Raw genomic sequence first — 14000 nt, forward strand, 5'->3', positions numbered from 1 at the left:
GTGGAGAGTGTGTGTGGACTTCACAGACTTGAACAAGGCTTGTCCTAAGGATTCATTTCCAATGACACACAATGATCAGCTAGTGAATGCTACAGTTGGGCATCCTTGGATGAGTTTTTTAGATGCCTTTCAAGGCTATCACCAATACCTTTGGCCTTGGATGATCAGGAGAAGATAGCCTTCATTACTCCTACGGGAAATTACCACTATAAAGTGATGCCATTTGGTTTGAAAAATGCAGGGGCTACTTATCAAAGAATGATGACCAGGATGTTCAAGTCGCAGCTTGGGAAGACTATTGAGGTATATGTGGATGATATGGTGGTGAAAAGCAAGATGGTATCTATGCATGTAAAAGATTTAGATGACACATTTCAAATGCTCTGGAAGTACAAATTGCACCTCAATGCCTTTAAATGCTCTTTTGGTGTAGGCTCTGGTAAATTCCTAGGCTACATGGTGACTCACAGAGGAATAGAAGTAAATCTGACACAAGTTAAGGAAATCAACAACTTACAACCTCTTCAGAATCCAAAGGAAGTTCAAAAGCTAACAGGAATGACTGCTGCTCTCAACAGGTTTATTTCTCGATCTGCTGATAGATGTAGACCTTTCTTTTAGTTGCTAAATAAGTGGAAGGGATTCGAATGGACCAAGGAGTGTGCTTTAGCTTTCCAACAACTTAAAGAGTATCTTTCTCGACCACCTATCATCTCTAGGCCAGAGGTCAATGAAGTCCCGTTTGCATATAGAGCTATGGTCACTCATGTTGTCAGTTTGGTTTTGATACAGGACGATGGTGGTATTCAAAGACCAGTTTACTATGTGAGCAAGTCTCTGCATGAAGCTGAGGTACGTTACCTACCATTAGAGAAAGCGATTCTGGCTGTAGTGCATGCTATGTGTAAGCTTCCTCACTATTTCCAATCCCACACCATTGTTATTTTAACTCAGCTCCCTCTTAAGTTGGTGTTGCGAAGTGCTGATTACTCAGGGAGAATAGCAAAATGGGAAACTATCCTAGGGGCTTTCGATGTTAGGTATATGCCTCGCACCTTTGTGAAGGGGCAGGTCCTAGTCGATTTGGTGGCAGAATTCACTGAACCCTCAATAGAAGAAAGTGCAAAGGAGTTGCACATAGAGGAAAAATCAGTTGGCGTGATCAGGCGCAAGGAGGTCCCTGTTTGGAAAGTGTATGTTGATGGGGCCTTGAACTAGAGAGGGTCAGGTGTCAGACTGGTTCTCGTGTCTCCGGAGGGGCTTACATTTGAGAAGTCTCTGAGATTGGGATTCTTGGCCACTAACAATGAGGCGGAATATGAGGCTTTGCTGGTCGGGATGAGCATGGTTCAGAAAATGGAGGGAAAGTCAGTCCGAATATTCTCGGATTCTCAATTAGTTGAAGGCCAAGTGCTGGGAACATTGGAGGCTAGAGATCCAATAATGCAAGAGTACTTGACTAGGGTTAGACACCTACAGTCAAAATTTGATTCTTTTGTCTTGTCACATATATGTAGGAGTGGAAATACGCATGCTAATTCGTTAGCCACGCTTGCAACATCCTCGGCTCAAGGTTTGCCTAGGGTCATCCTCGTGGAAAACTTGTTAAAACTTGTTCGGACGTCTGTTGATTTTGTCCATATTCACCAAGTTAGGTTTGGACCTAGTTAGATTAACCCTATTGTATCTTTTCTTAAAAACGATATTCTGCCTGAGGAGAGATTTGAGGCAAAAAAAATTCATAGAAAGGTACCTCGATTCTGGTTGTCTGAGAATCGGAAGTTGTATAAACGTTCCTTTTCTAGGCCATATTTGTTGTGCATACACCTTGAAGCAACAGAGTCACTTCTGGAGGAGCTGCATGAAGGGATTTGTGGAATTCATATGGGAGGAAGATCTTTAGCTCATAGAGCTCTAACCCAGGGGTATTGATGGCCCAACATGCAAAGAGAGGCCCAAGATTATGCGAAAAAGTGCGATCAATGCTAGAGATTTGTTCCTAACATCCATCAGCCCGGTGGTGTACTTAATCCTTTGTCTAGTCCTTGGCCGTTCGCTCAGTGGGGCTTCGACATAGTAGGGTCTTTCCCAAAGACTGTGGGAAATAAAAGGTGGTTGCTCGTAGGGACAGATTACTTTACAAAGTGGGTTGAAGCTAAGCCTTTGTTAAACATCAGAGACGTGGATGTGAAAAAATCTGTTTGGAAAAATATTGTTACTAGATTTGGAATACCTCATACTCTTATTTTAGAAAATGGCTTGCAGTTTGATAGTAAGGCCTTCCGAAAGTACTGTTGTGACCTAAGCATCACGAATAGATACTCCACTCTCACTTATCCACAAGGGAATGGGCAAGTCGAGGAAATCAATAAAGTTATCGTAAGTGGACTCAAGAAGAGGTTTGAAGATGCAAAGGGAAGATGGGTGGAAGAATTGCCACATGTTTTATGGACATATCGCATCACTTCTCGTAGATCCACAGGAGAGACGCCCTTCTCTATGACTTATGGAGCCGAGGCGGTAATCCCTTTGGAAACTGGGTTTCCAACGTTGAGAACAAGTTCTTTCAGCCCAAACAATAACGATGATTTACTAGAGAAAATCCTAGACCTAGTTGAGGAACGTCGAGAGACCACCATGGTTCAGTTAGCTTATTATCAACATAAACTCAAATGAGGGTACGCCACTCATGTGAAGTAAGGTCACTTACGCCTGGAGACTTGGTCTTGAGGAAAGTCATGAGTACCTCCAAGAATCCAGCATGGGGAAAGCTAGCACCTACTTGGGAAGGCTCATATCATATCATTGCTGTAGCAGGCATAGGGGCATATCGTCTAGCAGATTTAGATGAAAAAGTTGTACAACGTCCTTAGAATGTAAATAACCTACAAAGGTACTATTATTAATGAAAGGCATTTCTGCCACTTTTGTTTTATCATTATTGTGTACCATTTCAATTCATTATTTCCTAATTATCAAACAGAAACTTGGTCATGCATGCTCCTCGGACCACATACCTCGTGGAAATTGATATATTATTAAATGTTAAACAGAACCTTAGTTATGTCGAGTCCTCGAATCTTCTACTTTGGGGATATTAACATTTCAATTCATTATTTCCTAAATATCAAACAAAAACTTAGTCATGCATGGCTCCTCGGACCACATACCTCATGGAAATTGATATATTATTAAATGCTAAACAGAACCTTAGTTATGTCAGGTCCTCAGATCTTCTACTTTGGGGAAATTAACATTTCAATTCATTATTTCCTAAATATCAAGCAGAAACTTGGTCATGCATGGTTCCTCAAACCACATACCTTGTGGAAATTGATATATTATTAAATGTTAAATAGAACATTAGTTACGTCGGGTCTTCAGATCTTCTACTTTGGGGAAATTAACATTTCAATTCATTATTTACTAAGTATCAAACAGAAACTTGGTCATGCATGGCTCCTCGAACCACATACCTCGTGGAAATTGATATATTATGAAATGTTAAACAGAACCTTAGTTATGTCGAGTCCTCAGATCTTCTACTTTGGGGATATTAACATTTCAATTCATTATTTTCTAAATATCAAACAAAAACTTGGTCATGCATGGCTCCTCGCACCACATACCTCATGGAAATTGATATATTATTAAATGTTAAATAGAACCTTAATTATGTCAGGTCCTCAGATCTTCTACTTTGGGGAAATTAACATTTCAATTCATTATTTCCTAAATATCAAATAGAAACTTGGTCATGCATGGTTCCTTAGACCACATACCTCGTGGAAATGGATATATTATTAAATGTTAAACAGAACCTTAGTTACGTCAGGTCTTCGAATCTTCTACTTTGGGAAAATTAACATTTCAATTCATTATTTCCTAAGTATCAAACAGAAACTTGGTCATGCATGGCTCCTCGGACCACATACCTCATGGAAATTGATATATTATTAAATGTTAAACAAAACCTTAATTACGTCGAGTCTTTGAATCTTCTACTTTGGGGAAATTAACATTTCAATTCATTATTTCTTAAGTATCAAATAGAAACTTGGTCATGTATGGATCCTCGGACCACATACCTCGTGGAAATTGATATATTACTAAGTTTGGTCCTCTGGCCATCTACTTGGGAAAATTTGGATATGCTCGGGTCTTTGGGCAATCTACCATGGTAAGTTTAAAGGTGTGCTTTGTGCCTAAATTAAACATCGAGTCAAGTCTTAAACTGCATTTCTCTTACTTTAAAGTTCAGATATGTTTATACATATTTAACTGTATAACATTGCACTTCAAATATTACAGTTTCAAATACATAACTTATTTGCTGATGATTAAAGTTGATAAAGTAAGCATAGTTTTATGTTGGATTACTGGTATTGATTGAGACATAGTAAAGGTTTCCCTATATGTTGGAATGTCAAGTCAATTATCCTATGCAAGTAATTTACATTAAGGTAAAGAGATTAATGTTTCAATAAAGGAAATTGGCAATAAATAAAGAGCAATCTTTTGAGTTTGTCATTGATGTTGTTAGTGAGTACATTGAAAATAACATTCTAAGCTTAAAGGATCACAATAAAACCAAAAAAGAGCTAAATAAAGGAAAATTCCTAAAATGGCCTAGGCTTGGAGTTTTGGTGAAGGGTCTTGCTTGGACTTCTGGGTAGCCTCTTTCATTTTGTCCTCCTCCTGTTTCTGCTTAGGCTCAGCTTCCGACGAGGTTTGGACTTGTTTGCCTTTATCCTTCACCTTTGGTGGAGAAGTATTGAGTTCAGTATGCTCGCCTTAATGCTTCTCGGCTTTGTCACTTTGTTCCCTCTCTTTATCAGAACCAGGAAGTTCTTTAGGAGGTGGGATAGGTGCCTGGATAGTGGATGACTGTGTCAAAGGCACTGTCTCGGAGGTAGTTGAAGTAAGAGGAAGGTCCTCAATCACTCGGATATCTTGTGGAATCCAAATGTTCTCAGACTTCCTCAACTGAGAAGTGCTTGGGACTCCTGCCATGTTTAGGGCTTCTGCCCAAACTTGTTGACAGTACTCCCTACACAATTCTGCCAGCTCCTCGGTCAGACAAATTTTCGTTGCCTCGACCCCTTCATTGTAAGAAGCCTTCTTGGCAGCCTCCATGGTTCCTTGAGAGTACAAGCCTCTTCCTTTGCTTGAGCAAGCTCCTTTGTTAGGTCTGAGTTTTCTTGCTGAGCTTTGGATAGGTCCTCGTCTTTTTGGCGCAGGAATTTGCGCTGCCCCTCCACTTGAGCCTTGGTAGTTTTGAGCTCGGCCTCGCACTGTTTTTTTTTTCTCTCTTTTCGTCTGCCAATTTCTTGGTCAGATCCTCGTTCTCTACCATGGCACGGCCCAAAGCCTTCTCGGTCTCGACTCTAACCTAGAGTTTGGCTATAGCCTTTTTTCGAGAGTCCTCCACCCATTTCTCTACAACAAAGACCTCTTGAATGGCCTGCGTTGAAATGTTGAACAAACGCATTATAGTTGAAACAAACATCAAAACACCTATGAAAGACTTTACACAGAAAGATAATGAAACTAGTGAGATAGAAGTAGTTGGAGGACACTCACCAAAGCTAAGTCCCTTTTTAGGGAGAGGAAGAGGTGTGGCTGAGTCATCTTGTCTAAAGCCTCCATGTCCTTCGGTAGGAGAATAGGCAGCTCCAGAGCGTTAGCCAGGTGGTGGGCATGTCCTTGCTAGAACGCCCTGATGCTGGACTGGCAGGGAATGGGAGCCCTATCTAGTTCCAGCACAGGAGACCAATTGCCCTGCGTACGGCGCACCTCGGCCAACTCATGGCTTTCCCCACTCTCTACAGAAAGGGCGCGTGTTCTACCCTTGGCAATGTTTTGTTGTTGTTGTTGTTTCTTAAGTTTCTTCTGTTTCACCATTTCTGCCTCTTTGGCCTCGTTTTTTCTTTTATTTTTAGGGTCAGGGGTGTGAGACTTAGGATTGGAAAGAGGAGGAGGTAGTGGCAGCTTGAGAAGGTCCCAACTGTGTCCTTTTTGGGAGTTTGTGTGCCCCTCCTGGCCATCAGCGATTTTAAGCTAGACATCTTGTCCTCCTCGGAACTGGTATCCCTGTGCTACTATTAAGCCTTTTACACCAGAAGCCTCTGCAGGCTCGTGTTCTTCGTCCGAGAGGACAACGAAGTGATTCTCTTGAGGTTTTTTAGCTTCCTCGAGGTGGAACTGATCAATTTCCTCTTCGAGCGAGTGTTGCGAGGATGTTGGTTCTTCTCGGATGGTTGATGCTTGCGAGTGTACCAAAATAGGGACTGCAAGGATGGGGCGTGTGTATAAGATAATGGAAGGGTTGTCTGGTAGTTTGTATTTATCGAAGAAGCCCGGTCTCGAAATTTTTATCCTTCTGCGCCTCTGGTCACCCACAGTGATCGCGTCGCCGATATCTTGAAAATCTTCTAATAAGGGGTCGTATCCTAGTATGAGATGGGCTGCCCTCACTTGCAGGTCTTCGCTTACAAACACCTCGGATTAAAGAATGCGATTGAGGTTAGCGATGCTACAAAGGCTAAGACGGGGCCATACGTGTTGTTTGTCTGCAAAAATATCCGAGATGATAGGCACGGTTAGATCAACGGTAAATGCCAAATAAAGAAGTAATCACATACAGTGTAATCAAAAATGGTAAAGTTAATAGAATCAAGTCACAAGTTAGGGAATCTAAATCCTATGGAGTCACACCTGGGGTTCCCGATTCGACTAGGCAATGAGGACCATCGTGCCACATTCCAGAAGCAATCAGGTAATCATCCCTCATACCTTTGTTGGATTTAGGAAGACAGGATATGAGCCTAACAACACTTGACCTAGATTTGAGATAGTATCCTACGTCTTTAAGCTTGTGGCACTCATACATATAAATGGCGTCGTGCCATGTGAGGTTCAGACCTATTTGCTCATTCAGAGCATCAACACAGCCTAGGACTCTAAATACGTTGGGTGTACATTGGTCTAGGCATAACCTATGGTTGTAGAGGTATTCACTGGTTACATTTTTCATAGGAAGTGTCATCCCGCCCTCTAAAAAGGCTATGATGGGAATGGCCACTTCTCCTTCTTCCCTATCGTTAACTATGGCTTCTATCGGGCAATATCTTAGACCTATGTTTTGAGGAATACGGTATTTAGCCCGAAAGCCCTCCATACTAGCATTGGTATCTACTAGACACTTGAATCTACCCAATTGGAAGGGGTAAGAATGAAGACTTGGGGTGAGGTAGGATATAAAAAAGAAGGCCCAAGGAGAAGGGCCGAAGAGAAATGAATTTAAAAGATTGAGAACTTATGGGAAATAGGTTGACGATTCTTCGCGAGCTTCTTGAGTGGAGAGAGAATAGAGACTTTTGAGATTTGATCGATTTTTGAAATGAGAGGTTGAATTTCGGTTTCCTAGGTGTTTTAGTGAGTGGGAGGCGGCATTGAATTAGAAGTATCCCGCCTAAATTTGAGAAGAAATTCGGACCGTCAGATGCGCATCTCACCGTTGAACGTGGGGAACAAGGTGTAACTTACAGTCATTAATGCGGGTGTTACGGGTTTCGAAGCGTCAGAAGTGGTTCAAAAGTAGCGAAGTGACCCTTGCACGTGCGATGGTTCGCAAAGCACATGGAGATTGTGGTGTTGGTTCAAAACTCCAATTTTCTTCTTGGATTGGGAAGAGAAATGAAGTTTTGAGGGGTTATTGTGGGGGTAAAATGGTCAAAAACATAAATTTGGGCCTTGGGCCTGATTCGGGGGTATAAGCTTGTCCGAGAAGATCCTTTGAGACCCACAAGTTTGCTCTTGCTGGAAGGGGAGATGAGGCTATTCGAGGAGAAGCATCTTCTCGGCTAAGTTCAGTAAGGATTGCATGACACGTCGTGATGTTTGGGGAGAGACTTTTGGAAGGTTTATTGGGTAAAGACATGTTTCACATAGTTATAGGAAGGAAGAACATATAAGAAATATCAAGGGAAAATGCTGCTACCATCGCATTAAAGACCCTGCACCTACCTCCCTGGCCACATTAATGGGGCAATGACCTCTAAACAGTAATGTTCAGTCTTCCAGCTATTATTTAAAGGCTTCCAGGGGGCAGTGGATGGGACAAGTATCTAAATTTGTGATTTGTGTTACACATAGAAGATGAAGGGAATAAGAAGAATGATATAAAAGGAAGAGAAAGGCATTATAAAAGGGGGATGGGAGGGAAGGAGGAAGAGAACATTGCACACATGAATTCCAATTGTAATCTTCTGTTTGAGGAAATACCATCAATATAAGTGGTCCTCAGCTTGTGTCCAAGCAGAGTTTCTGTCTTTTTTGTTCACTGATTGTGTAGTTAGTAGTGATCTTGCCCAACTATTTGTCGTCTAATATCCATAAAACCTAGGTTTCAAGCCCACACTCTACAAATTTTATTGTATAAGGCTCTTTGGGCCTGACTCCACCACTTGGTTGGGTCCGGGTACAAATTGTGCACCTACAATAATTTTCCCATGTTTGGCTTCAAAATCCTAATGAGTTTTGGTAAGTTTTTTTTAAACCTTTTTTATTTTCACTTCTTTAACTGTTTTATTAGTTTCATGCAGCATTAGAAATTTAGTATTCACCAAATTTGATGATTTTAGTTTTATAATTAGCGGATGAGTTTGTTGAAAGATGGCTCTTTAGCTTGCACCATCAACAAGAATGAAAAAAGAAAGTGGAAAAATACTTAACAATATCTGGAAATGAGGATTGATAAATGTAGTAGTAGCGTGTAAATGAGAAACAAGTTTTGGATCATGGCATATTGATAGTGTGAACTTTTTAAATGTAACTTTAGCAAATTTTACTACTTTTGAGTTTTGGGTCCTCTATTACAGAAGGTTTGGCTTCAAAATATGCGTCCTATAGTAGGAGATGGTGTATACATATGTATTGAAAGTTTAAAATATTATGACAGAATTTATGATATTCTACTTTGAAAAAAAAATACACATTTGTTGTTTTAAAAATTTCCTCATAAATATTTTTACAATGTTTTGTAATGGTTCTTTTCAAGGTTTTGAAAATCCCAAAAATAATGGATGAATAGATTGATTGGCTACCTTGAAAGTATGGTGCAATTTGAACCCAACTAGCATATGTGATGCTCATGATTTTCATTTTTTTTTTGGTGATATTCACGATAATGTACAAATCAGGAACAAGGTGAAAGGTTTGGATTAATCCCAACTTAATTTTATTTTTAAGTTATTATAATTTGTTCAATGATATCATTCATATTTATACTAGCCTCTGAGCACGCGGTCACTCGCATGCTCAGAGACTTCTATTTTTTGATAAAGATTAATAATTTTCATTCATTATAAATTGAGATTACTACATTTTTCAATCACAAAAATACTTAGGAGTGTGATGAGTGTTATGCATGGAGAAAGGTTAATAATTTTAATATTTGGTACAAATGCATAACACTCATCACACCTCTAGGTATTTTTGTGATTGAAAAATGTAGTAATTCCAATTTTATAATTGATGCAAATTATTAACCTTTATAAACATAGAAGAGCCTCTAAGCATGTACGTGAGTGCGTGCTCAAAGGCTAGTTTATAATTAATCACTGTCAAACTTTGGGTCATAACTAACTAACTCTCACTTTTAATTTTAAACTCAACCCTTGGTGGGATCTATGACTTGGGTGAAGAGTGGAAACTCAAACAAGTCCAACTCTTGCTTTGCCGAGTTACTAGCAACTTAGCATACGTCTCCCCCAAGTAAACTACTCAACTCCGTAATCGCCCTAATTATTATGGATAGATAGAGAGAGAAACTTCTTCTCATCTCACACCCAATAAATAATCACAAATAACCAACCATAATAATTACAACCCATCCAAAAAAAAAACCTAACCTCATTACAAGCACTTTACCCCTACTATGACTCTTTTTCTTCATATTTTTAGGTTTAGTTTTATAATTTTTTTATTTATCTCAATTTGAGGTTTAAACGTTTGTTTATTAATATTATGCGTAATATTAATTGAAAAATATGTAGACCTTAAATTATAATAAATGAAAAAGTATAACACCTAAAAAAAATTATCACATGTGCTGTGAGGCTAATATACGATAATATTAAGAGAAAAGTAATTTAAGACTTAGGGGTGTAATGAGATGTAGACGTGGCAAAACTGGCAAGTTAGGTCAGATTTGGGTAAAAAAATTGTTCATTTTAAGCATGTTGTAAACAGGTCGGGTTGATCGGGTTGCAGGTCAGGTTGACCAGTATTTTTTTTTTTTTTCTTTTTGTAAAAAACATGTATTTACCATTTGATAAGTCATGTAGCAAATTACTTAGTGAGCATTTGATTTGTCATAATGTGATGTTGATGTGATGCACACTACTAATGTCACACTAATTAATGTGTTTGCTTCATTTGAATTTTTTTAAGATTACAATATATATCACATCACATTCTTAAATTTGTGTAATCTTACATTACTTATTAGCGGGGATATAATAATTTATGAAATTGACAAAATTGCCCACATTAATAAATTTTATTTTACTCATGAAATTAATTAAAATACTCAAGAAAAACCTCTAAAATGAACAAAATACTCTTGCAACCACCAAAATGACTAAAATGCACTACCAATGTCTAAAATACCCCAAAAACCTTTAAAATGATCAAAATACCATTGAAATCGCCAAATTAACCAAAATGCCCCCAAAACCTCCAAAAATGACCACAATGCTCTCAAAACCTTAAAAATGACCAAACCCATCTCTCCCCTCCCCCCAAAAAAATGACCAAAATACCCTTAAACCTCAAATATGAGGAAAACAATCTTGAAACCACTTAAATAACCAAAATACTCCGAAAACCTCTAAAATGAGCAAAAATACATTGAAACTTCTAGAATAACGAAAATGACCTAAAACCTCTAAAATGACCAAAATACTCTTGATAAAACTAGAATGACCAAAATGCCCCTAAACCTATAAAATTACTAAAACAATCTCAAAACTTTTTAAAATAACCAAAATACCTCGAAGAGTAATGAAAAGCCTAGGAGTGGGATGAGATGTAGACATGGCAACACATGCCGGTCGGATTGGGTTCGGGTAAAAAAAAAAAAGGTCATTTTAAGCAAATTGTAAACACATTTCAACCTATTCAGTCAATAATATATACAAGCTGAATTGCTCTTATAAAATTTATTTAAAGAAATGAGCCAAAAACCTCACCTTTTTGGCCTAATAAACACATTTCAATATGGATTAGAACTATTAACTTGTTCTCAACTTGTTTTGTCCTCGAGTGTTTTCGTGATTTAAAAGGCCGCTCAATCGTTTCATTTCATTTTTGCTAATGTAATGGCAGTTTCAAAGTTAACAACACCTGCACATCCTTCATCAACCAGAACCATATGATTAAAATTAAAACTGAGCAAAGTGATTAGAAATGTTAATCTCGTAATTAAATAATTAAAAAAAATCATGGCCACTTTTCATAGTGGAGTGGAATGTGTGAGAAAATCCAATAGTTTTCAAATTTGAAGTTTTATGAAAATAAAAAAGACATCCTCCAATTAATGCTTTGGGTAGTACACGTGTGAATCGGTTTTTTTTATTTATTTTTTACATTTTGGGCATGTAACCCACGCATTCATAATGCCAAAATAACCAACAACCTATAGAGTCATAAAATAAAACTAGCTCTCACTTTTAAAGTTTAAACTCAAACCTCCGTGGGATCGAAGACTTTGGGTCGAGTCCCTCCAAGATTGGCAATGATTGGATCAAACCAGTCCAACTCACCATCAACTCAGCATACGTTGATCCCAAGTAAACTCAAACTCACAAACATGAAACAGCCAGGTACGATAATATTAATACTTTTCCAATTGAGAAATGCAGAATTTGAGGCCTAAAATACCCACCATGTATTCATTTTGCATCCAAAATTTACAACTTGCTACCATATTTTTCAAAGATACATAATTTTGCCATTGTGTAAAAAAAATAAATATTTTTTATTTATTTTTATAAGCTGATGAAAGTGCTGTAACTAGTAATTGTTGATCGGCATGAAGGAAAGTATTTTTGAATTGGTTAGATTATGAGTCATACAACAATGCATATTGTGAGAGACCTCGCCGAAAGCACCTCTCAAAAAAGAGAGATTTTTGGAGTGTTTTTTCAAGACTCCTCTATTTTTGGGTAAGTGATGTAGAGTCGCCACTTATTTTTTTATACAGAAAAATAAGAAAAAATAAATACAAAATACATGACTGAATTGTACCATTCTCATTGATTGAATAAAAAATAAATGTTTGAAAAAAATTGAAAATTACATGGCTTTGGGTCCTAGTTACAAACTACCAAATAATTACATGGTTTTTTGTCCTAGTTACATTCTTCCCAAAATTAAATAAAGACAAGGCATTGATCTACCTATCCAAAAGAACTAGATTCGGGAGCTAGGTTACGAAATAGGAAGGCGTTAAGTACCCATTCCGCCCAGACAGAGCCTGGTCTTCTAAACTCTTGTGACCAATATATCATTTATGCATGCTATGAATGGCATGTTGTATATACACATGAAAAACTAAATCACATAAGTTTATTTATGAATGTATCATCTTCTTTATTTTAAAAAAATTAGATCTGTTTTAGTGATAAAAAAAATTGATTTTGGTTTGTCAAAAATGCCAGATTTTTTTTGCAATAATAAGAAAAAAAAAAGGTTTTTGGAGAGAAAATTCAGATCTGTTTTGGTGATTAAGAAAAATTTTGATTTTTAGTTTAGAAAAATCAGTTCTATTTTTACAAAATAAAAAAATGGCTTTACCTTGGTAAAGATCAAATCTGTTTTGTGATGATTAAAAAAAATGGTTTTTGATAACAAAAAAAATCAAATATGTTTTTTATATGTTCAAAAATATGGAAATGATTTTTTATGAAGAGAATTTCACTCATAACATAAAATTATGTTACATGAACTAAATAAAACAACCATAAACACAATCATGCTGAATCTCTTTCTTTGTTTCAAAATCTGCATATGTTAAAGAAAAATTAGATCTGTATCTAAGAAAGATACAAATCAGTTTTTGATTTGTGAAAAATTCAGATCTACATCTAAGAAAGATGTAGATCTATTTTATTTGAAAAAAAAATTCAGATTTACATCTAAGAAAGCTGTAGATCCGTTTTATTTGAAGCAAAATTCAAATCCACATTTGAGAAAGATGCAGATCTATTTTTAATTAAGAAAAAGAATTGGTTATATGTAGATTGTTAGCATTAAGAAAGAGATCATAACAACTACATAAAAAAAAAATCAAGATCATGCTTTAACAAACAATGATTTACAATTCATATTAGGGATAAAGAAAAACATGCATCATCATAAACAAGAAGCATAAAAAAGAGAATAGAGTGATTGAAAACAACCTCTTGCATGACCACTCCTTGTTCTTGAGAGGATGTTTTAGGGTCCAAAGAAATTTATTCAATTATCTTTGAAACCTAAAAATCCTAATTTTGGTAGCAAGTATCTGAGAGGATCGGCATATATAAGCACTTGGAGAGTCAAAAAATGTATGCCTCTTAGAGCACCCCCTAAATTTTTTTGAATTATGAGATCCAATCTCTATTTGTAAAGGCCACAAAACTCTAAAAAATAGCTTCGATGCGTAGAACACGAATCAGGACTCATCTTTTTGTGAAAAGTTCGAAAAAGGGTATGCCTTATCATCACCAGAAGGGCGTTGGGCCAAAGCCCAAAAGAGGCCAATTCGGCACTTTTAAAGTGTTGTTCGGCACTCCAAAAGTGCTAAATAGTACTTTGGATGCCGAACGCACTTTCATGTTTGAGTGTGTTTTGGACTCTTTTTCTAGGGTTTTTGGATCTGGTCTTTGTACCTAGACGTGCTTTCATCCTTAGTCTGTGATTTTTATCTCTTTTTTGGATAATTCAAACTTTGT

The 14000-nt window shown here is 37.3% G+C and overlaps 1 protein-coding gene across 1 annotated transcript; it reads left to right on the top strand.

Moving 5' to 3' along the window:
- Positions 1-336: 336 nt before the first annotated feature.
- LOC142616532 (uncharacterized) lies at positions 337-2676 on the top strand. Its single transcript, XM_075789365.1, has 4 exons — positions 337-578; positions 720-1176; positions 1219-1464; positions 2266-2676. Exons 1-4 carry the CDS (start codon positions 337-339, stop codon positions 2674-2676), a joined length of 1356 nt encoding a protein of 451 aa, XP_075645480.1.
- Positions 2677-14000: the final 11324 nt, after the last annotated feature.

This window comes from Castanea sativa, chromosome 11, assembly GCF_040712315.1.
Source record: "Castanea sativa cultivar Marrone di Chiusa Pesio chromosome 11, ASM4071231v1".
In the NCBI taxonomy this organism is placed as follows: Eukaryota; Viridiplantae; Streptophyta; class Magnoliopsida; order Fagales; family Fagaceae; genus Castanea; species Castanea sativa.